Source organism: Triticum dicoccoides, chromosome 7A (genome assembly GCF_002162155.2).
Source record: "Triticum dicoccoides isolate Atlit2015 ecotype Zavitan chromosome 7A, WEW_v2.0, whole genome shotgun sequence".
NCBI lineage: Eukaryota > Viridiplantae > Streptophyta > Magnoliopsida > Poales > Poaceae > Triticum > Triticum dicoccoides.
Genome location: NC_041392.1, coordinates 559,159,750 through 559,184,766, shown reverse-complemented (window position 1 = coordinate 559,184,766; position 25,017 = coordinate 559,159,750). Strand labels below are relative to the sequence as shown.

General features: G+C 45.6%; 2 protein-coding genes, 1 non-coding gene and 1 pseudogene across 3 annotated transcripts; all 4 read left to right on the top strand.

The window, feature by feature from the left end:
- The first annotated feature begins 3,506 nt into the window (after window positions 1–3,506).
- LOC119329010 lies at window positions 3,507–4,294 on the top strand (annotated as a pseudogene).
- A 6,189-nt stretch (window positions 4,295–10,483) lies between these two features.
- On the top strand, window positions 10,484–12,114 carry LOC119327347 (DNA-directed RNA polymerase III subunit RPC6-like). Its single transcript, XM_037600467.1, has one exon. The coding sequence runs from the start codon at window positions 10,596–10,598 to the stop codon at window positions 11,385–11,387; it is 792 nt and encodes a 263-aa protein (XP_037456364.1). The 5' UTR covers window positions 10,484–10,595; the 3' UTR covers window positions 11,388–12,114.
- An 8,134-nt stretch (window positions 12,115–20,248) lies between these two features.
- On the top strand, window positions 20,249–21,317 carry LOC119330950 (protein MKS1-like). Its single transcript, XM_037604102.1, has one exon. The coding sequence runs from the start codon at window positions 20,388–20,390 to the stop codon at window positions 21,009–21,011; it is 624 nt and encodes a 207-aa protein (XP_037459999.1). The 5' UTR covers window positions 20,249–20,387; the 3' UTR covers window positions 21,012–21,317.
- Window positions 21,318–21,825: 508 nt separating this feature from the next.
- On the top strand, window positions 21,826–21,897 carry TRNAP-AGG. The gene has a single exon. It is a non-coding gene; the product is annotated as a tRNA-Pro (tRNA).
- The last annotated feature ends 3,120 nt before the right edge of the window (window positions 21,898–25,017 follow it).

Sequence of the window (25,017 nt, the reverse complement as noted above, 5' to 3'; positions counted from 1 at the left end):
ACTAATTCCAAATCATGTATGGCTCTCTCAAAAGGTGTGTACAGCAAGGATGATTGTGGTAGACTAACAAGCAAAGACTCAAATCATAAAAGACGCTCCAAGCAAAACACATATCATGTGGTGAATAAAAATATAGCTCCAAGTAAAGTTACCGATAGAAGTAGACGAAAGAGGGGATGCCTTCCGGGGCATCCCCAAGCTTTGGCTTTTAGGTGTCCTTAGATTATCTTGGGGGTGCCATGGGCATCCCCAAGCTTAGGCTCTTGCCACTCCTTATTCCATAATCCATCAAATCTTTACCCAAAACTTGAAAACTTCACAACACAAAACTTAAAGTCGAAAATCCCGTGAGCTCCGTTAGCGAAAGAAAACAAAAGACCACTTCAAGGTACTATAATGAACTCATTCTTTATTTATATTGGTGTTAAACCTACTGTATTCCAACTTCTCTATGGTTTATAAACTATTTTATTAGCCATAGATTCATCAAAATAAGCAAACAACACACTAAAAATAGAATCTGTCAAAAACAAAACAGTCTGTAGTAATCTGTAGCTAGCGCAAGATCTGGAACCCCAAAAATTCTAAAATAAATTTCTGGACGTGAGGAATTTATCTATTAATCATCTTCAAAAATAATTAATTAAATAGCACTTTCCAAATAAAAATTACATCAGTTCTCGTGAGCGCTAAAGTTTCTGTTTTTTACTGTAAGTTCAACAAGACTTTCCCCAAGTCTTCCCAACGGTTCTACTTGGCACAAACACTAATTAAACAAAAAAAACACAACCAAAACATAGGCTAGATAATTTAATTAGTACTACACAGGAGCAAAAAGCAAGGAATAAAAATAAAATTGGGTTGCCTCCCAACAAGCGCTATCGTTTAACGCCCCTAGCTAGGCATACCAAGCAAGAATAGATCTAGGTATTCCCATCTTTGGTAGGCAATTCTTCAATGAGGCATCTATCTTCCTTAGGAATTTCTTTCTTTCTAGTAACTATCAAACTCTTAGGCACAAGATCAAAAAATTCATTTGTAGCAATTGGTTCCTTAATGGTAGCAAAAAGATTGGGATGAATACTTATAGATTTAAGATCCGCAGTTTCCTTACTAGATGATTCACCCTTATTTTTAGGAACATATATAAGCTTGGCAATTTTAGTAGGAGGACTTGGAGTATTCTTTACGAAAGAAAAAGTGGTTCCCAAGTTCGTAATGATACCCTCAAGTTTATCGCTTCTAGTGAAATCTAGATTTATTTTCTCACTAACTATGGGTTCCTTTTCCTTAATATTTTTCAAAGTCATTCCTACCTTAGATCCATATTGGGTAATTTGATTGTGCATCTTTTTATCTAGACTTTCAATTAATTCAATGGTAGCAACTTTATTTTCAATAATTTTAAGTCTTTGCATAACATGCTCCAAAGTTAACATAGTTCCATTAACCAAAAGAGGTGGTGAGCCAAATAAATCTATCATAGCATTATAAGAATCAAAAATACGACTACCCAAGAAATTCCCTCCGGTAATGGTATCAAGGATATATCTATACCAAGGACTAGCACCTACATACAAATTGCGGAGAAGAACTGAAGTAGATTGCATCCTGGAGATCTATTTTGAGCATTGCAAATTCTATACCAAGCATCTTTTAGATTTTCTCCCTCCCTTTGTTTAAAATTTAGAACTTCATTATCGGGAGACAACGGAGAATATATGAGACTAGCCATGACGACAAGCAAACAAACTAACACACAAGCAAACAAAAAGCAAACGGGCAAATAGAGGCAAATAGAGAATCTGGGCTGGGCCTCCGGTTAATAGGTTAGTCCCAAAAATAATATAAAAGTGGAAAATAAAGCCCAATATGGTCCAAAACAGTAGATAATATAGCATGGAGCAATCAAAAATTATAAATACGTTGGAGACGTATCAGTACATTGAGTTGGAACACCCGTGGATGATTCTCCATCGGAGTAGATGACCGTCTCACCGCCAGACACAGAGCCTTCCAATTCAGCCCCGTGGATAAATCCAACAAAGGCACGCTTCACGGTGGGCTGAACCCGAGTGAGTCGTGCACGTGAGCCGTCTCGACGATGTCGGTGCAGATGTCCGGCTCAGGGCCCGGTTCGCCGATCTTGCCGATGGAGACGTGGATTCCGCTGAAGGGGACCCGGTACCGTACTCAATTGAGCCGGCCTCGGGGCCCCAGCCTGCATCGTCGATGTAGAGCTTGTCGCGACGACTCTTGGTCATCCGGCCCATAGCGTATCACTTAATCCCTTCGAAGTTGCCCTTCAAGAACTCAAAATCACCGTGCGCTGGTCCCATGGTGGGCGCCAACTGTCGTGGAATTGTCACGGCAGATGTCCTCGTGGAAGGACTTAGTTGTGGAGCCATTGCGACGTGATTAACTTAAATGGGTTAAACAGGACAAAGGACACGAGGAGTTTATACTGGTTCGACCCCTTGCGGTGAAGGTAAAAAGCTAATCCAGTTTGAGGTGGTATTGTTAGGGTTTCGATTACCAGGGAGCGGATACGCTTTGCCTGGCTTTCGATCTGTTGTCTCTTCTCCTAAGCCACTGCCGGGTTGTCCCCCTTATATACATGGGTTGACGTCCCACGGCATACAGAGTCCCGGCCGGCTCATATAACCGTGTCCGGCCCGGCGACTTATCTTACATGGCTTACAATACAAGTTACATATACATGGTGGTTTACACTTATGGACCTTAAGCCGCATTTTGGTTTGGGCCCTTTAATATGCCTACTTCATGAACCGTCATCTTCAATATACTCATGGGCTTTGTCTAGATGAACCATCATTGGGATAACCCGGCCCCTCCTGGGCGGGTCATATCCAATAGTTATATCCCAAACATAACGCGTCAATATGTTAGTTCCAAATGCATCCACAAACTTAGATGAAATGAATACGTTTTTGATGATTAAAAGTTAAGATCACTGCTTTTTACGGTCCTCTTATGTTTTAGCTCGCTAGGTTTTTGGCAACCCATGTATTGAACCATTTTTTTTTGCATAAGTTTGCAAACAAAAAACAACCATAATAAGTGTCACACATGTGGACAAACACATGAGAACTCTGAATTTTTTTTATGGCAAGATCAGGGACGCGATGATGGCAACTTTGTTTTCGTATGACAAGTTTAGTTTTTTAGGTTTGTTTTTTTCTTTTCGGATAACAACTTTAGCTGTAAAAAACGTCAGAATCAGATTGCTCTGTGCCATATGTGTGGCACTTATCATTTGAGATAAAAAAAGTATTCACACATTTACGCATAAGAAATTTGGAAAATGCTCTTTTCGGAAGCTAAAAAAACTTTCCTCAGTTGCGCGGCCCGCAAGTTTTCTCGACTAGTCTTTTCACGCGGCCTCTTCTATCTTAAAACATGACGGCAAGACCCAGCCAAACCCCCGCGATTTCATCTCCTCCAAACCCAGCTGCCGGCGCCGCCCGCTCCTCGTCGCCCTCGCCATGCCGCCGCGCAAGCGCCCGCTGGAACCTTCCCCGGGCATGCCAGCCCAACCGGACGTCAAGCCAAACATATCTCCGGCTTCAAAATCCACCGACGCCCCCGCCCCGCCCCCGCCTCGGAGGTTCAGCCCCCTGCCGCCATCCTCAACAACCTCAAGGGGCCGGAGCGGGAGGTCTACGAGCGCATCTTCGCGGCGGGCAACAAGGGCATGTCGAGCCAGGACCTCCGCTTCGCGTTGAAGCTGACTGCGCCAACCCTCAACAAGCTAACCCGCGCCCTCGTCCAGCGGGGCATCCTCAAGGAGGTCACGGACGTCCGCCCCCGCGGGAAGAAGGTCTTCATGGACTTCAGCATGGAGCCCTCTCCCGAGATCACCGGCGGAACCTGGTACCACAACGGCCAGCTCCACACCGACACCGTGGCGGCCGTGCGCCGCAGGTGCCTCGACCAGATTGACAGGCTCGGCGCTGCCACCCCGGACATGGTCCACAATGGCGTCGAGAGGGAAGACCCCAGCGGAGGGTACGCGATCGACCAGATCAGGGACGTCCTGCAGACCATGGCGCTTGACAGGGTGCTGGAGGAGTGCAGGAGCACCGGGGAGGGGGAGTTCAGCGCTGTCAGAGCCGGGAGGGTGTGCTACCGGCGGGGCGGCGCGCCGCAGGGCGGCATGATGGATGGGATTCCGTGCGGGGTTTGTCCCAGGATCGATGAGTGCTCGCCGGATGGGGTCATCTCCCCGACCACTTGCGTCTACTACAAGAAGTGGCTGCAGATGGACTTCTAGGCGGCGGCGAGGGCTCTTCGGCACGTGAATTTTGCTGGGATGGATTGGTGGATCGTCGTTAGTATTAGTACCCTGTTTCTGAATATATTAAATTGAACCGAGGCGGACGCGGAGTATGTGATGGTGAGCTCACAGGAGCTCGGAATCACGCCCGTCCAGAATTGCTACGAGATTCGTCGCATTAAATGCTATAGACAGTTGGCGGGTCCATGCCGACGATGGAAAATTAGGATATACGGCACAATACGCGTCTGACAGATGGGGCAAGGTGGACGGAGGGGTGCACGGCGTCGCCTGTGCGTGCCTGAGCCGTGGCTCGAGCTTGTCGCCGGCGTCCTGATCCGTGGATCAGGTAGGATGCTTTCCGCTAGCGCCGGCAGTGCCCGCACTTAATGCAGTAGTTGGGTCAGTCGCTGGTTACGGGAGTGAAGTTGGATTTGCCTCTCGTCCCGGTCGATGAAGAGGTGGAGATAATGACTCCGGCGACGGCGACTGGGCGGTGCAGCAACCTCGGACACGCTCCGGCGACCATGGAGTTCTTACTGCAGCCGATAAACAGGTTGGGATCTGCTATTTGGGCCATTATTTTCAATGGTTTTGACTTGGATTTTGGGTACTGATCTAGATTCCGTAGCTTAAATTTTTGGGTTGATTAAGTAGAACGCTCCTGGAAGAGGTGAATGATAACAACAGGGCAATGGAGCCCGTGCGGTTCCCACTTCCCAGTATCCGCGGTGGCTGAGGTTGAGGATCCAGCACCGGCCGCTTCAAGTGCTGACGGGCAGATCTGTCGGGCGGAGGCAGGAGGCGCGGACATTGCTCAGTGCTCCGAGCACTCAATAGAGCAAATTGACCCATAATCACCAGGGTGGATGCAAAGGTACTACAACTTACCATCTGAATTGCATCAAAATTTGGCACTGCAAATGTGTGTGTCCTGTCAGATATGCAAGCAGTAACTGATGAAATGAGGGTGGAACAGTATACATAACCGTGATTAAATAGCATGAACACCAGCAGTATATATACGTGTGTGGGAAGGTTTTATAAACTTGTTTAGGATAATATAGCATGAACTGCAATTTTGTAAGATGTTAGTGTAGCTCAGAATTTTGTGGACTGGAATTTCATAACAAATGGATGTAGCAGAAAACACCACCTGATTGTTTCTCTGCTGTGACTGGGCAGAGTGCGTGTAGGTGCTGCTGCTCTAGGAAGGCCTCCTTGCCCGGACAGGGTCACGGCGCTGGAGAAGTCTGTCAGGGAATTTGCCGAGCATCCAGGTGACAGTTATGGTGCCAAAGATTGGAACAAGTTTTGACACGCTCGGAGAAGCTTATGACTTTTACAATTTGTACTCTTGGGAGAAAGGATTTGGAATACGATATGTAAAGAGCAGGCTAAACGTTAGCAGGACTAAGTGTATGCAAGAGATAGTCCGTGGATGCGTGGTACGGCTAATGTTATAGCAGAAATTGATTACTAGTTTTTCATAGAGAACAGATTTGAAAATGCCTGTGACTGAATCTGACTTTTTGTTTGTTCCATCAGGGGAAGCCAATTGTTGAAAATACTCGTTCCTGCCGGTGTGAATGCCTAGCCCTCATCAGACTACTGCGGACAAAGGACAATGAATGGTACATAGCAGAGCACCGAGATGGGCACACCCATGCACTTTCCCAAACGTATGGACAGACAATACACTGGCCTACGACAGTGAGCGCGGAAGCATGGATCTGCGCGATGGACACAGCAGCGGTGGTGAATGAGGGACAGCTCGTGTCAGGCCTCGAAGCTCTGAACTAGAAAGATGAATCCACATGCTTCTATCTGGAATTAGAGGTGAGGAAAATACGTTTCATTTTTTCTTTAGCTGCTTAGAGTTAATTTTGCCCATTTAGAATCCAGATTACTGTAAGTTGCTTTTGAAATCCTGGGTGAATGATCCAGTTAGACTAATGGATGTTGTTTACTGGAATAAGAATTTTGCACTGTATATTAATTCATTAGTTGAGAGTGCAGCATGTTGTTTACTGGATTCAGTTAATTCAGTTGATTGATGCAACTGAAAGAGTCCTACCTGGATGGTCCATGATGGATGTTGTTTACTGGAAATAACAGTTTTTGATGGTCTAGTAATTTATTTATTGGGAGTGCAACATGTTTTTTACTGGTTCGAGTTAATTGAGGCAAGTAGTCAGGTTGCGGTTGGTGCTGCTGCCTCCAGCATGGCACCTTGCCCATATCGCGTGAGCGCTTTCAAGAAGGCAGTTAGGATGTTTGCAAAGAACCCGAGCAATAATGTTATCACTCCAGCGCTTGGGACAAGTATCGACTCACTTGACGAGGCGTATAATTTATAGGACTTGTATTCTTGGGAAAGGGGTTTTTGGATTTGACATGGAAAGAGCAGGTTGAATGTTTAGAGAACGAAATGCATGCAGGAAATAGTATGCGGATGCTCGGTACGTATGACATGTGGAGCACTATGGTTACTTATTTGGCATTCATTTAATTGGGGTTGATTTTTAATTGATTCATGATTGTTATTGCTCTGATAAAATAAAATACATATGTAGGATAAAGCTGGTGTTGAGAACACGAGGTCTTGTCGTTGCGAATGCCCGGCTCTGATAAGACTGCTACGGGCAGAGGACGATGGGTGGTACATTGCAGAGCACAGGGGGAGTCACAACCATTCCCTTTCACTGAATTTTGGTGAGACGATCCACTAGCCCTCGCACAAGCACATTGATGTGTACGGCTGGTGAGTACATGTTCTTGTCTCTCTGATCGTACTTTTTTCAGATCTGAAACTGCACTGCATCAGTGGTGATTGAAATCAAGTTCTCGCCGAATTTCCGTAGATTGAGGAGGTGGACGACACGTAATACTTGAGGGGTCCGTCTAGGACACCGGTGGCCGCGGATGCCATTGATGTCCATCAGGTGTCGACAGCAGCCATTAGTGCCGAAGGGCAGGTCTGTGAGCTGGCTGCTGGTGTGGGCTCCGGGAAGGAGAACTCCCCGCCGGAATTGGAGCTGTCTGCGGGGAAACTCAATCCGCAAGCACCATGGTGGGCAAGGAGGTTAGTGTTTGACATAATAATTTTAGTAGATGTGCGGAAACATTCATTGCTGCAGTGTGGTAAGACTGTACTTAGAAGGTGTGTTATGCATTTTTGACAGAAATATGTAGCAGCCGCCAGTTATTTTCACTTCAATTGCATTGAGCAAAGCTGTGGTCAACTGGTAAAACTCCCTTTTAAATAGAAAAAAGACACTAGTGAAATATATTCAGAAAAATTCTTATAAGTTTTTAAAGGACATCAGGTTGCACTTTGTAATTTGTAGGAAAGCTACAAATCGTTGAAATAGAAATGCTATTCGCAGACTTTTTAAAGGGCTAAGTTGCGGCATTGCTCGTAGGATGTACGCTCCCTCCATGTCAGAACTGAAGTCGCAATAACCTTTAGAAATAAGTGTTGTGTGATTTGGTGATTACCAAGAAATAGAATGTAGTGGAACTTTATGCTGATTAAGGTGTTTAGGAAAAGCTAAGTGCATCCAGTACATTTCTTTTTAGAAGTACACTGACTCGTTCGTGTGCTTGAAGCTGGACATGAAACAACAGTGTGGAAGTTATATGATGCGGTACTGACTAAACTGGGGTGTCATTTGTAAGTAGGATTCACATTGAATCAGCGAGTTCATTTAGAGGCGGCATGGTCAAGTTAACTGTGGGCGCCCGCAATAATGAAAGAGATTGGGAGACCATGCAAACCTCCTCGCTGCAAGAACCATAGTGTACAGGGTCACTCGAGATTTTTTTTGTACAAGCCGGCTGAAATGAGACTGGGTGCAGGGGCTTGAGTCGGCGCTCATGCCAAATGGTTAGACAGTTGGGCTCGAATTCCCTCCAGTTGTGCATCACAAAGAGTTTTTAGTTATGGAATTGTTTTTTGGGCATAATTCCAACTTGGGCAATTGAGTTGCTGTTGAAATTTGCCAGCAATGACATCATGAAACTGTATAACAACATATCTTTAGAGTAAAAAAGATACTTGTATGTCAACATGCGTGTGTTATTTGTGGTGTAATGATCTCCTATTTCCTCTATGGACAAAGAATTGGCTCAACGGGACTGATATGGTACGCGAATTTTAGACTGAACGACAATTGATGTGCATCTAAACTTCATGCCCTATTTGTACGTGGCAGTATTACTCGTGTGAGCTGTAGGCAGAAATTGGTTAGGATCTAATCCTTGATCTGTTTTGAATTCTGAGATAAGGAACAATTGGCGGTGGAAGGCTTGGGGTCGGAGAAAATGGCTCAGCTCGTTAGCGATCCATCTGTCCTGACTCTACGTGACAGCAACAGGCTTAATAAATGTTGGCCCATAGTGGGCCACGCAACAGATTGATGGGACATATACTATTTGAAATACACCTGCTTATACACTCGGATGTCCGAATCTTGCAGAGAAACAACGTGAGAGATAATGAGAGTCTGTGCGCTCGAGCTCAATTCAGCACTTTCGCCAAGGAGGCGTCTTATATTTAGAAATAGAAACTTCTGGAGGGCATTTTGGCCTCCGGGTGCATTTGCTCCACATGAACAGTAAATTTGAAAAAAAAGCAAAATTAACTTTTTCTGATTTTTTGTAGATGCTCGGGTACCGATTAGTGTCGTAAGCATGCTTGATAATTTTCATGCGAAACGGAGCAACATGTTTCGTCCGTGAACAAACAAATTTGGTTGTAACATTTGGTATTCGTTTTTTTACAGGGCAAAATGTTTAACATTTTTTCCTAATAATTTGCAGGTAGCATTTGGATGTGACTATAAACACATCAAAATTTTGTTGGATTTTTTTTGACATTTCAAAAACCCATTTTTCGCGGGCAAGAGCACGTGCACCTGGGAGCCTAATTGGATTTCCAAATACTGCAAGGCTTAGGACATCTCCGACCTTGACCTCCAAATCGGACAATGTACCCGTCCACGGCCCGGTGGGGACTAGTCCACAGACAGTGATACGGGAGTCGGCCATGTAACCATGCCCATATACATTTCAACAAACCGAACGATTTTTATCAAACACAATGAAAATAAGCAAAGTTCAGACATAATCTACATAAAACGGATGATATTTTGTCCGTTTTACTAAACCAAGCCCGCAACACTCAAAGTAATGATAGGAAATAGCACAATCCATCTATGCAAATATCTCTAGTACAACCATAGTTCAAATATAATGTGATAATCATATGTTCAACAAGTTTTTCAAAACCATCTATTCCAAATTCACGATACTGGAGCCAGAACCAGTACAGGTCGTCCCACACAACTACCCCTTGAGCTTCATCCAACAATGTATGTGCGTGGATAGCCCGCCCTCGGTCCTGCAGTAAGTCATGACATCGTGTGCAAGCTATCGAACATGTACAACAACATCGAGTGAATGAATGAATTATCCAACATGTAGAGTAACAGGAACCAACACATACGATCTCGATGGTTGACGAGCCCAATGACCACCTTGTCTCCACTTGGTGAATTGCACCGCAAAACATCATGACGGAGTTGTAAAGGAAAATACATTATCAAAATCATTGTTGTTTTAGTTTGATATGCTTTTAGAAGTGTGATGCTCTTGAAGAGAACTTCTCTCTGCATTTCAGGCAATTCTAAAAAATAATCAATGCATCAACACTTGTTTTTGGGGTAGAACTTTCGATCTATTCATCTTTAATCATAATAGTACAAATAATACTAAAATAATAAAAATTACATCCAAATTCGTAGACCATCTAGCGACGATTACAAGCACTCCAATGCGTCAACACTTAGTTCCAAAAATGCACCTGCATATTTTTTTTTGAACTTGCATACTTTTTTTAACCTTGCATGCACATGCATACGTAGATGAAACGGATACATTTTTGTGATTACAAATTAAGAGCACTACTATTTTATGTTTTAGCTCGCTAGTTTTTCGGAAAGCCGATGGATGAAAACATTTTTTTTACAACGTGGCATATTTAGAATGTATTCGCGCATCTACGCATATATGAAATTTGGAGAATGCTCTTTTCGGAAGCTCAGAGTATTTTCTCAGTTGTCCGGCCCACAAATTCTCTCGACTAGTCTTTCCACTCGGCCTCTATCTTCAGCTAGAAGGCCCAGATGAAGTGAAGGAACCGTGGGATCCCGACGGCGACCCAGCCAAACCCCCACGATTTCATCTCCTCCAAACCCAACCGCCGCCGCCGCCGCCGGCTCCTCGTCGCCCCGCCATGCCGCCGCGGAAGCGCCCGCTGGAACCGTCCTCGGGCATGCCAGCCCAACCGGATGCCAAGCCCGTCATTTCTCCGGCCTCCAAATCCACCTCCGCCCCCGCCCCCGCCCCCGCCTCCGCGCCGGAGATCCTGCCTGCCTCCATCCTCAACAACCTCCCGGGGCCGGAGCGGGAGGTCTACAAGCGCATCTACGAGGCGGGCAACAAGGGAATGTGGAGCCAGGACATCCGCTACGCGATGAAGCTCGCCGCCCCGACCCTCACCAAGCTCACCCGCGCCCTCGTCCAGCGGGGCATCCTCAAGGAGGTCACGGATGTCCGCCACCGCGGGAAGAAGGTCTTCATGGACGCCCGCATCGAGCCCTCCCCCGAGATCACCGGCGGAACCTGGTATCACAACGGCCAGCTCGATACCGACGCCGTGGCGGCCGTGCGCCGCAGGTGCCTGGACCAGATTGACAGGCTCGGCGCTGCCACCCCGGACATGGTCCACAAGGGCGTCGAGAGGGAAGACCCCAGGGCAGGGTACGCTATCGACCAGATCAGGGACATCCTGCAGACCATGGCGCTTGACAGGGTGCTGGAGGAGTGCAGGAGCACAGGGGAGGGGGAGTTTAGCGCTGTCAGAGCCGGGAGGGTGTGCTACCGGCGGGGTGGCGCGCCGCAGGGCGGCATGATAGAAGGGATTCCATGTGGGGTTTGTCCCAGGATCGATGAGTGCTCGCCGGATGGGGTCATCTCGCCAACCACTTGCGTCTACTACAAGAAGTGGCTGCAGATGGACTTCTAGGCAGGGAGCCCTCTTCAGCATGTGAAATGTGCTGGGATGGGTTGGTGAATCGTCGTTAGTATACTTTGTGGGATTGCCGTACTTCTGATCATATGGTGTTGTTTTTGTGCTCTAGAATGTGGTAGTCATGCCAGGTGCATACCTTATTTGAGTATTTATACTGATAATCAGTTACAGAGCTATTGCGTATTGTTTGCACTTTGCATTTACTTTAGAAGTCTGTTCAATAGCAACATACCAAATGCCTAATGGTACATATCTTAAATGGATTGAAAATTTGTCTTGCCAAGTGTTCAGTGCAGCTTCACAAGCAGCTGCAGTACTGCAGCTGAAGCCCCCTATAACAGTAAAAATCATTATACGCCATGTCCCATGGTCGAATCCTATATTATCTGCATTGCTCAATTTAGTCGGGACTGTAAACTTCGACTAACATTTGGTCAGGTCACAACTTTCATAATATATGTTATATATTGTGTTAGTCTGCTTATGGCCAAGGTGTTTGTCCTAGTTGCTCACATATGATGTACATGTATTGTGATCCTCTTTCAGAAATCTAATGTTGTGCATTTAGTGAAGCCTTTTCTGGCTCAGATTTCCGACACCACACATTGATTCTGGATGGTGTTTGTGGGTGGCACTGCTAACTGGTTTTAGCTTCTGTTGATTACGCTTCTTGTGTAGTTGTTGGACTGTAAAGCAATTCAAGTGTTTATGATGATATGTAGCGAGTCTATATATTGATGTAGATCCTTACCAATGTAATTAATGGATACTTTGTGCAATAATAAGACATATATTCCATACCTTTCTGTGTTGGATTGTTTAATTGGTGGCCGGTTATGTAGTATTCACATAATTTGTTTGTCTATTAATAATGAAAGGGTTAAGAAGTCTGGACTCAGGCCTGTCCCATTTCACTGCATGCCAATTGGTGGTTTACAGAACACTGGTATGAATTCGCTTTCTAGCATACAATGACAGTCCATGATTGTTGACCGTTTAGTGTGTATCTCTCATCTACACTAGGAATAGTTTATCTGGTGTTTCTTTCATGTGGTTAGCTACTTATGATGTATGTGATCCTTACTCTTGGTAGAATTCTAAATATAAGTTCGCTGCGCAATTCTATTAATTTGAATGACTTAATTTTCATGCATGCTTCACACATTATTAGTTGGCTTGACTAGCTGAAACTGTGAATGACAATTTGGAGTCAATTTCTTGTGTCTACTACAAGAAATGGCTGCAGATGGACTTCTAGTCAGTGAGCCCTGTGATTTGTGCTGGGATGGATTGGTGAACCATCGTTAGTATACACTTGTGGGATTGCTGCGCTTCCGATCATATGGTATTGTTTATGTGGTCTAGGATGTGGTAGTCATGCCAGGTGCATACCTTATTTGAGGATTTTTATACTAATATCAGTTACAGAGCTATTGTGTATTGTTTGCACTTTGCAGTTACTTTAGAAGTCTCTTCAATAACAACATACCAAATGTCTAATGGTACATATCTTAAATGTTTGAAAATTTGTCTTGCCAAGTGTTCAGTGCAGATGCAGTACTGCAGCTGAATCCCCCTATAACAGTAATAATCATTATACGCCATGTCCCATGGTTGAATCCTATATTATCCGCATTGCTCAATTTAGTTGGGACTGAATTTCGACTAAAATTTGGTCAGCTCACAACTTTCATATATGTTATATATTTTGTTAGTCTGCTTATGGCCAAGGTGTTTGTCCTAGTTGCCCACATATGATGTACAGGTACTGTGATCCTCTTTCAGAACTCTATTGTTGTGCATTTAGTGAAGCCTTTTCTGGTTCAGATTTACGACACCACACATTGGTTCTGGATGGACTTTGTGGTGGTACTACTGTTGCTGGCACTGCTAATTGGTTTAGCTTGTGTTGATTATGCTTATTGTGTAGTTATTGGATTGTAAAGCAATTCAAGTGTTTATGGATGATATGTAGCGAGTGTATCTATTGATGTGGTTAGCTACTTATGATGTATGTGATCCTTACTCTTGGTGGAATTCTAAGTATAAGTTTGCTGCCCACTTCTGTTAATTTGAATGACTTAATTTTCATGCATGCTTCACACATTATTAGTTGGCTTGCCTAGCTGAAACTGTGAATGACAATTTGGAGTCAATTATACAAGATCCAAGTTCAAGCTACCTTAATTATCAACCTCTCATTTGATTGCTACCATGGACCTTGTGACTTTCTTTGTAAACTGTGGATCGGCTTTTTACTATGAGAATATGAGATGCTTGGTTCTTGTGACCCGATGAGCTGTATAAGCAAATAGGAAGAATCTTAGTAGACAACTCTTAGTTCTTCATGGAAGGGGATGTTCCTTTTTACCTCTAGGTGGATATTGGATGTTTTAATTCAGTGCCAATTTCCATCCTAACCAAAATATGAAAAACTATGCTGCCACATAATGGAATTTTTGTTGGCCAAGACTTGACAAGTGACAACCAGTACTGGAACTTATCCTCTTTTGTTACTCCATTATCTGTTAATGCATAGAACATTTATGCCAGCCGTGAATTGGAGCAAGTATTTCTCATAAAACATGAACTGAACTAGCAAGAGTTAGGGTTTGATATTTCAGATGGCACAGATTCAGAATGAAACTTCAGCTGGAAAGGCTTAATGTCCAATAGTACACTTAGCCCTTACCTGTACCACAATTCAGTGCCAATTCACTTAGCCCTTATTCACAATTCACTTAGCCCTTACCTGTACCACAATTCACTTAGCCCTTATTCAGAATGAAACTTCCCTTACCTAGGGTATCTTGACCGAACATCCTTGCCTGTACCACAATTCGCAACTGTGCCATGGATGAGAATGTACTTTTGCTTATATTCATCTACATCATACTTTGAAAAGCGTGGAAAATGACTCTTTGAAAAAGGGAAGAGAAGCCCTTATTTAAATAGAACTAAATAAAAAAAGGTGGTGGCAGCGAGGTTACACTGTAATATTGGTTGACCTCAAACTACATTAAGTGTCATCATGCCAAAGACATTTAGGACTTGATATTGAGCAAGTTGTGTAACACTTGGTCTTGTAGAGGTTTCTTATATTTCTATCCCTCTATTATTGTGTCAACATAATTTTATAAAGTTTCATCAATCCTTTGTCAACTTGATGGAGGCTGGGGGGTGTGCTGGAGATAATGTATCCAAAGTAGAAAAGTGTTTCTATAACTTACCCTGGTAGAATAGTTTTCTCCAATTTCTTTTGTTCTGTATAAACTAGAACCCCAAAATTAAACCCAGTGTTCTTCACGCAGCAGAAAGTTTTGGATATGTCAGGATAAGCTCAACAACACATATAGAAGTATGCACATGGTAGCATTAAGCATTCTTAGGAAAGGTGAGGTGTGGTCGTTTGTCTTGGGCTATCGTTTTTCTCTTCTAAATACCGTGCTTGGTTGCCGTTTTGGGCCTGTAATGTTTACTCTGGTTTCCCATTACGCTTGTATCTGACCGGTATATGATACACATCTCCGCCCAGCGGTTTTTTTTTTTCAGGCCGGAAATCGCTTGTGGCTTGTAAGATAGGACTATCAGGATTACACCGATGCCAAGCGGGGTGTGAGGACTATCATGATTTCGCCATATACTGTATTTGCAGTTTTGATATTTGTTTCTCGGGTCTCAAACTGATGTGGACTTAAGAGTGAGATAAGCCTCCTTCAGGTCTGAGGCCAAGTCTTGGGACCCCTTGATCTTCAATTTCGCATCTCCAAGGATATGGGGGTTGACCAGTATCGACTTTATGATTTCTGCTATCATTTGCTCTGCATGTGCATTAGATGTATATTATCTTTCTGTGCAATCACTTGCTTTACTCGCGTAACCCAAAGATATCTGCGCATACAAAAATTGCAACGCCAAGGCTAATAAGCTTCATTTTCAGCTATCTGTTCTCTCCCATTGCAAGGGTGCTGTTTGTATTCCATGATTTTCTTGACGGGCAGTTGACAGCTCCAAGCTATCCATTCACTGGTAGTCTAAGGGAACCTTATTTCCAGTTGAGTTTCTATGCTTGCTACACCTGTAGTAGTTGACTGGAAGTCTGAAACTTTGATATGCAACCTCAGAAATTTAGTCATGACTAAACACCATCTTTAGTTATGTTCTATACATGTTGACGCTTGGATGCTCTATGTTTCACACAGAGAGTCGCCATTCTGCAACCAGAGAAACTTGCCATATGTTCAGGTTTTTGCCATATTGTGTACGAAGAGAATTGCTAGGCTATAGCTAGGTATTAGGTCATGACAAATGTTTAGGAATTGTCATGCTTGCTAGAAATAAGAGGATTGCCATGGTACAAAAGAGAAAACTGCCACACATGTCCAGAAAATTACCATGTCACAACATAGAGAATTGTCATGCTATAAGATAGAGATTGCCATGCTACAACTAAAGAATTGTCGTGGTGCGTGGCCTAAATGTCAGGTAGCAGGTGAAAGCCTTTTGTAAGCACACCCGCAAGAAACTGCAGGAAGAAAAAACACCCTTAAGAAAAAAAAAAGAACTTTATGTAAAAACTGCAGGTGCCAGATAGTATTTTTATTTTTTTCCCAAAAGAAAATATGCAGCAGCCGGCAAAAGTCACCGGGGTGGATTGACCCCGAACGTTTCGTCCGGCCCCAGGTACGTTCTCGAACAGGTTGTACTGTCGATATGCTACCCGCGTCGCACTTCTGATCCTGCGTGCGAAACCTCGCGGATCCCTTTTGGAGCTTAACCCAAACCGGAAAGGCCACCTCGATCAGCCTCCGGGCGAGAGATCATTCATTTCAGTGGCACCTCCTTTTCAAAATAGAAAGCGCATCCAGTATCTTCCTGGAACCCTTCAAAAGCGATTATTACTTAATTAAATTGCAACGTGCTAACCCCATCGCGACCCGGCTTCCTCTATCTATCCCTGCTGCGCGCAACGCTTTCTTGCACGGCTTCTATTGTGTGCTCGCCTAGCCGAATCCACGTCCCCTGCTGGCCCCGCATTGTCAAACCGGGGGAAAGAGACGTACGGCGTATCATATGCGCGCCTAGCTCAGAAACAATCGCTACTAATACAAGTTTGCAACAACCCTGCCGCTGACAGAATCATTTACAATATCGGATGATGGTGGGGGGAAGAGAAATGCGCGCCATGGCGGCGGCCGTGAGAGAGACGTCCTACGTTGCGCTTTCTACCTGCTGATGCCTCCGCGCGCCCGCCGGTAGGGTACGCGCGTACAGATTGAAGCAGCCCCGAAGGTACCCAAAAGGGCCCTGGCTTTTGGTGGTAAATCGATCAGAACCACACTCATCTGTGACGTTGACGCACGGCATATATATATTACACGCCTTATTAACCCGTTCGTAGGTGCGTGGTTCTTTCGAAGGTCAAGCCATCCGTGGTGTATACGTCAAATGCGTCATTTTTATTACCATTTTAAAAGAGGATACCTACCGTGTCAAGCGTTTTACTAGTTGATATCTTGGCTACGATTGGGCCGTAAATTCATCACCTAACCTAATCAAACACCCCTATCTTGTCCAAACTTCGCCACCATCGATCAAAGGCATAATTAAATAGTGGCTCTAGCTAGGAAGCGGAATGCCGTCGCAGGCAATGCAAGCGAAAAAACGTGTTCAAATCTCGCCATGCATGCATGCATGCGCTAGCTCGTCGTACGACCGTCCTCCGAAATTCCTCCCTCGTCTCTTCCGCCGTCAAGTCAAGCCGTCATCCTTCGCCACGGTCGCCGATCGTGTGCTTGACCGCCCCCCGCCGTACGAAACGTCGTACCCCCCGCGCGCCCCTCGCTACGTGCACGTCCGTCACAATGGCATCCTGGCCCCGCCAGAAAATGAATCCCCAACACGCGCGCCACGTCGCCGCCGCGCGATCCATCGCCGGCCGGCCGGCCGGCCGTCCTGCTGCAAAAACAACTACGCGCACGCATGTTTCAACTTGCGATCCGCCACTGGGATAGCCACAGCTAGCCGGGCGACGGATCCCGATCCCTTAGTCGTCGCCATGTGCGAGCTGACTTTGTGTGCGGTTCCGGGGAGCCAATGGCGCGAGGTGAAGTGCCCCGCGTCTGCGTCCAATCCACCATCGACGGGCGCCTCTCCCTCCTCTGCTTGCTCAGCCGACGTGGACGGCGAGCATATGATAATGGCGAGGGGCCGTCGAGTTGCGTTTTTAAATCGGTTTTTCTGGGTGGTTTGGTGGCCCGGAGCACTCCACCTCGCCTTGCCCGGTCGTCCTTCCGCTGGTCGGCCCAATCCTTCCTGCGGCTGCGGGCTGGCCCCGCGGGGAGGATGCGCATTGTCAAAAGGTTTGTTGCGTCATTCGGGGGCAGGATCTGTTGTGGCTACCAAATAGTCCGTTCAAGAATATGAGACCCACATACTTTTTGAGATTTAACTTTGATCATCAACTAGATCAATAACACGCAAATCATGTTACTGAAAATTACACCGTTAAAAAACTTCTTTCAAATACGAATTTAATAATATTATTTTCATGACACATAACCCATATTTCATGGATTAAGTTTATGGTCGTAACTTAAATCTTGAAAAGCGTGGGCACCTTATATTCTCGAACATAGTATCATTGTGCCATTAGGAGATTACTATGGTGTTGCTGTTCAAATGGAGTTTTTCTCAAGAAATGTAAAGAGTTTTATTTTAAAATTTATGTAAATGGTTTTTACAATAACAACAAGGAGCAGGAAAGGAAGAAGCAAGTTTGAGCCCTGGGATGTATGCCCCAACTGGCACATAAACTAAAGGCGAAAAACATGAAAACACCAAAGTATTAGCGAACAAAGTTTAACAGAAATTACTTGGCCAACGGGCGTCGCAAGGACCAACAACACAACATCGACTAAGTAAAAGGAACGAACATTGTCCACAATCTAGATCAACAACCAGCATGAGGAATCAGTCGAGCGCCACAAACCGATATCCAAGTATCACCCCATCCATGCATGCACATGCACATCATGGTCACACCATTTGGAAGGATCATTTCATCACCTTGCGTCAAGGCGTCCATATCTTCTCGCTTCCGAATATCTGTCCAACATAGTAGATACGAACATGCAAAGGACACAATCTCAAAGGCAGGTTTGATCAGGATTTTGTCAAAATGCTACTTTGTTGTGCACATTCTAGATTTCCTAGCAAACTGCTAGAGAACAACAACATACTAGATTTCACACTTACAGGAAAAACACATATATGTAGCACCAAATATAGAATTGCCAGACCAAGTTAGTACACATATGAATATAAAAAACAAACCCAGAAGAAACAAGGAACATATAGGATTCCCATGCCAGCACCTTTTCCTAATAACGTCCCTAGTAAAAATATCACCCTCGAATAGTTGCCAAAGGAAGATTTGGATTTTAAGGGGAAGGAAGGGGGTCTTAGCTTCCGAGATCCAACTATAGTTTGTCCCGGCAAGGTCATTCTCCAGCAATTGGTACATGGTCTTACTATAAAAGTTAAATTTGTATCATCATGATTATTATATCAAGGAAGAACATTGATTGGTACACAAGTCCTTCCATTGCTAACTGAATCGAGACATGAGACAAGCTTCTCCTGAAAGAAAGACAAGGGACATAGTAGATGATTGATAAACAGCGCGCTCTTGCACATCGAACGTTCCAAATAACTGAGAATGTTGCTCACAACAAGTACAAGGTACATTATCACGCATGATATATTTCGAGAGTCTAGCAATTTTTCCGTTGTTCAATGCCACCCTCCATCCAACCGTACAAATCTCCGACTTCATGATGGCTATCCAATCGGGGGAATTGGATAATATAAATTTAACAAATGCAACAATATTATTATGGTAGTAATACACAACATTCACTATATCTTGCAACAAGCCATTCTGCTTCTCAAGCTCCCACCACCACTTAATTAAGAGACTGGTATTTTGTTTCCTTTAGTGCTGGACACCCAAATCCCCTTTCTTTTTAGGAACTCCTCTGATTCATAGGATAGGGAAATGGAGAATTTTATATATTTTTTGTAAAAATAAGATAGGAATACATGTGTAGAATAGAGGATTGGAAAAAGAACCCTACAAGGTTGGACGCCTAATTTGTAGAAAAAAAAATATACGTCATGAATTGTGAAGACGTCCATATTGTGGAGAAATTAAAACTTCCTTCTTGGAACAACTATTTGCTTGATCCAAAAATAAATCCCTCTGTCCCATAATGTAAGACATTTTTTAACACTAGTGTAGTGTCAAAAAAGGTCTTATATTAGGGACGGAGGGAGTATTTGCTTGATCTAGAGCTAATGAGGTCCCAACATGGTATGTCTCTTTTCCTTGTGCGCATGAATTTTGGAACGAGGTGTGACCGTGTGAGTCGACTTTTTCATTCATTTACTTCTGTCTTGAAGCTGAGATGGGAGAAAAGTATCCTCTAGTCCTTCCATCCATTCATGTGAATCAAAGGGGTGACAACACCGTAGAGTAAAAATTGAAGAATGAAAATTGACTTGAACAAAAGGCAACGTGTAACTACCAAACATCATATTTCTCTGTAAATAAAGCTGGGGTATTGCACTTCAAATGGGATTGTTCGAGCAGTAAAAAAAGAGAGATGATGCATGTGTCGACGACGATAGAGCACAACTAGGGCTGCGGAGAGAGGCGACCACACAGGATGGAACACGAGGCACGTGCCACGCCGCACCACTCTTGTCTCATTCGATTTTCGCCTTTAAAACGCCCGGAGGCGAGGACGCTGTCCATGGCTATATAAGCCACTCCGCGCCCACGGATGATAGAAGATCGGTACGTTTAACCTCTTGCTGTCCCCCTCAGATCGTCCGCGTCCGCCTGCCTGCCCCAAAGTCGCACCTATCCATTGCCCCCGGCCGGTAGCTATCTGTCCGTCGTCGTCGCCGGCCCGTGCGCGCCCTTCTGTTATGGCCACCACGACGAGCTACGACAACGCCGACGTCCGGCACAGGGCCCTCGGCGTGCACGGCGCGTCGCGCAAGATCGGCAAGCCGGCGCCGGCGCCGTCGTCGCAGGCGCAGCAGCAGAACCGGAAGCCGGTCATCATCTACATGGTGTCCCCCAAGGTGATCCACGTGGAGGCCCACGAGTTCATGTCGCTCGTGCAGCGGCTCACCGGCCCGGAGGTCGCCGGGGAGGACGGGCGGGAGAGGGCGTCCACGTCGTCGTCCTCCCCGAGGACCGCGGCGGACAGGGCCGGGAGGGCGGCGCAGCCGGTGCGCGTCAAGGCCCGCGCCCTCAACCGGCCCGGCCCCGCGGTGTCCGTCTCGGTGACGGCCACGAGGCAGCAGCAGCAGCAGCAGAACGTGCCGCCGTCGTGGGCGGGGCCGTCGCCGTCGCCGACGACGGGGTTCCTGTTCCACGACCTCAGCCCGCTCTGCGGCGGGGCGCTCAAGGGCGAGGCGCCCATGGTCTCCCCGTGGCTGCACCAGACCAGCGACCATTTCTTGAGCCCCGGCGGCGCGTCGGCGCTCGGCTCGCCGTCCGGCTTCCTCGACATCTTCGGGCCGCTCTCGTCCCAGCAGCAATGATCGGGTCAACCCTCAGCCGACGGCGACATGGTCAGAAGTCTTACCAACTCAATACTGTGCATTAGGGTTTCTGCATGATGAACACGCATGCTCGCTCGCTCGATCGCCTCACACGAGATGATCAAATTGGCCCGGTGTTGTCTAGGCTGGTTCGGCAAGCTGTAAATTAAATAGTCTAGGTTCTTGCAGGATTTCATTTTATGTGTTTGATTTTGATTTTGCTTACCCGCTTGTTTGCAGTTCTTGCTGTACATTAATTGTAATAACCATGAGATATGAAATTGATTTATTTGTTGATTCGTTTTAGTTGGTGCTGCAAGTTGTATATAATTGATAATGCATTAGGCGCTTGAATTGAGAGAAACATATATGCAGAAATGCAATATATCCTGGTGCTTGACTTACTAGCTAGCTGGACTCCACTCCATTCTCATCGTGTACATGCGAACCACTTCTAGCTACTCCAAGAAATTAAGAATGTCGTATTTAATCCACCGGATATACGGTGATCTACAGCTTGATCACCGCATACTCCAAGAAATTAAGTATATATTTCTACTCTTCTTATAGTTGGCCTGCAATGGTTTACGGCATTAGTCTTTCTGTTGAGGCCTTGGACCTGAGCCATGAGGGGGTTATACACTAAGAAGAACTACATATTGCATAAATGCAGTTTTCTAAGAAAATTAGAATTGATGATATTGCTCACGATCTTAGGTATGCCTTCTGCTAATTACTCAAGGGATCACAAACAGGTCCATGCAGGCTTGCAGCAAGTTTCTAATACTAGGACACAGTAATAGTAGATCCCAAAGGGCATTTGGTCTAGTGGTATGATTCTCGCTTAGGGTGCGAGAGGTCCCGAGTTCAATTCTCGGAATGCCCCTATTTTATTTCTTTTTCTTCCTTCCCAAACAAAATCTTCTGTTTACTCCCTTCAACTTCCCCTCCAGCTTACTGAAAGCAGTTGTTGGCTCGCTTTTTCCTTTTTTTTTTGCGAGGGCAGTTAATTGGCTCGTTGCAACGATTTATTTACTGCCTCCCGTTTGGACTTTGCAATAGAATTGAACACTTTGTGAAGTTTTTTTAGCATCAGTACAAACACAAGCGCTCATATACACGCGAATATACTCATCCCTATGAACGCACACACGCACACCCTACTCCTATGAGCACCTTCGAGAGACTGAGCCGACATATCATCTTGAGATTTACGAAGTCACCGTAGGCGCCTCGTCGTCGACGGGAACGTCTCCTCCCACTGAAAGCGCATTGCCGGAAATCCTGAAATAAATCCAGGAATAATGCGAGCATCAGGATTTGAACCCTGGTGGATTGGGGATACCACTGTCCACCTAACCAACTCAACTACAGGTTGATTCGCACTTTGTGAAGTTTTTTTTTGGGAACGGAGGCAGACAATTTGCCTCGTCGATACAGTTTGTGGAGATCAATCCAAGCTGTTCAGCAATGTCTATACAGCTATACTCTATACCCAACGCGGCTCCATTGACAATGGATTGATCACCAGTTTATTTACAGAGAAGTGCTTGAATGCCTGCCCAACTGTTGCTACAACAGAAAATGCAGATGCTCTCCACCAGTTTACAGGGATGTGAACTTGGGACAGCAACATGGTTCCGCTAGTCGTAGGCAGCAGCTCTTCACACATGACCGAAACCAACCGTCCCCTGATCTGAACTTTATACTTTGCGGCATGAACTCCCACACCTGTTATGCACCCACGATCAAAATCGAGGTGGTGCGCACAGGCAGAGATTATCAATTAGGGCTAGCGGCATCCTTAACAACGTGTTGACGTTTAACCTGCAGCTAACGTCAGGACAATTCGTATCTAAAGAAGGGAATTAGGGCATGTCCAAGTCCAACGCTCACCCTCAAACTCGATTTACATGGCGAACCAACATGTGGTTCGATGGTTAGACGGATAGTAGTAGGTAAATGTTTACAGTCGGTGCACCGGCTGAAACTTGCGCCTGACGCACCCACGCATCCCGTGGGGCCCCGCACCGCTCTGCCCCTTTCCCTTATCTTCTTCCTTCGTTCCAGAGCTTTGCGGCCACAATTCCCCACAGGGCGCTACCCACCACTCCCTCTCCTTCTTCCACCTCCCCTCCCCATCGGCGCTGCCCACCTTTCCCTCTCCTTCCTCCGCCTCCCTCACCACCGGTGCTCCCCACCTCTCCCTCTCTTTCCACCCCAAGCAGCCAGAGCTGCCACAAGCGGGCGGGGCTGCGACGACCGTCCAACAGCAACTGCCATGAAGGTTCAGCACCGGTGCTACGACGGGGCGTCGACCGGTGTTGTGGACGGGAGAAGCCATCGGCGCCGTGTGCACAGGAGAGCCCACCGGTGGTTCGACTTCGACGACGCCCATTGCTGGAACTGGCTCATGGTGGTGTTGGAACTGGCTCATGGCCGTGCTGCAATTGCTTGCGGGCCGAGCTAGGAACATGGCGATGTCGGAAGCGAAGGCACTTTTTATGCTCGGCTAATTTTACATTTTTGCTACCACCGTTTTTTGGTTTGCTGGAACCAACACTAATTTTTGCTACCATGGGCGCTTTGGTTTGCTAGTACCGATGCCAAGTTTTTGCATTTTGCTACAACTGGTGTTTTGATTTGTTGGAACCAGCTTCAATTTTTGCTACAACTGCTGCTTTCGCTTTTTGCTAGAAGAACACCCAATTTTGCATTTTTGCTACAAATGGTGTTTTGATTTGCTGGAACCAGTTTGAATTTTTGCTACCAATGGTGTCTTTGGTTTTTGCTAGAACATCTTTCCACAAAGGCCCCATTTTTGCATTTTTGCTTCCAATGTTTTTGGTTTTGCTGGAACTAACACAAAGATTCGCTACTACCGGTGTTGTCTCCGAGCCATGGTTTTCTGCTGCTGAGTTTTTTTGCTGGAACCGTCATTTAATTGTGCTGGAGCCAACATTTTTGTTGCAACCGCCTTCGCGTTTTGCTACGACAAGCGAAGCTTTTTGCTACATCCATGCATGGCTCGAGAGTCCGGCAGGAAACACAGGGAGACGACGACAATGAGGGGCGGCAACCAGCGGCGACCGGCGACAAGGGCGGGGACCGGCAAGATGTGAGCGGCTGCTGCAGGCCGCGGCGGCAACGCCGTGTTCCCACGAGGAAGGAGGAACCGAGATCGAAAGCGGAGCACGATGCACTCTTTTTTCTGTTGCAAGACCCATATCGAACGGGTCAAATATGCTGAATCGGACATTCGTGCAATGACCGGCTTGAAGGAAATATGCCCTAGAGGCAATAATAATGTTGTTATTTATATTTTTTATATCATAACAAATGTTTATTATTCATGCTAGAATTGTATTAACCAGAAACTTAATACATGTGCGGATACATACACAAACAAAGTGTCCCTATTATGCCTCTACTAGACTAGCTCGTTAATCAAAGATGGTTAAGTTTCCTGACCATAGACATGTGTTGTCATTTGATGAACGGAATCACATCATTAGAGAATGATGTGATGGACAAGACCCATATGTTATCTTAGCATATATGATCGTTTAGTTTTATTGCTATTGCTTTCTTCATGATGTATACATGTTCCTCTGACTATGAGATTATGCAACTCCCGAATACCGGAGGAACACCTTGTGTGCTATAAAACATCACAACATAACTGGGTGATTATAAAGATGCTCTACAGGTGTCTCCGATGGTGTTTGTTGAGTTGGCATAGATCAAGATTAGGATTTGTCACTCCGTGTATCGGGGAGGTATCTCTGGGCCCTCTCGGTCATGCACATCACTATAAGCCTTGCAAGCTATGTGACTAATGAGTTAGTTATGGGATGATGCATTACGGAATGAGTAAAGAGACTTGCCGGTAACGAGATTGAACTAGGTATTGAGATACCGACGATCGAATCTCGGGAAAGTAACATACCGATGACAAAGGGAACAACGTATGTTGTTATGCGGTTTAACCGATAAAGATCTTCTT

Coding starts and splice junctions, on each gene's coding strand:
- LOC119327347 (XM_037600467.1), top strand. CDS start 10,596: ATGCCGCCGCGGAAGCGCCCGCTGGAACCGTCCTCGGGCATGCCAGCC.
- LOC119330950 (XM_037604102.1), top strand. CDS start 20,388: ATGGCCACCACGACGAGCTACGACAACGCCGACGTCCGGCACAGGGCC.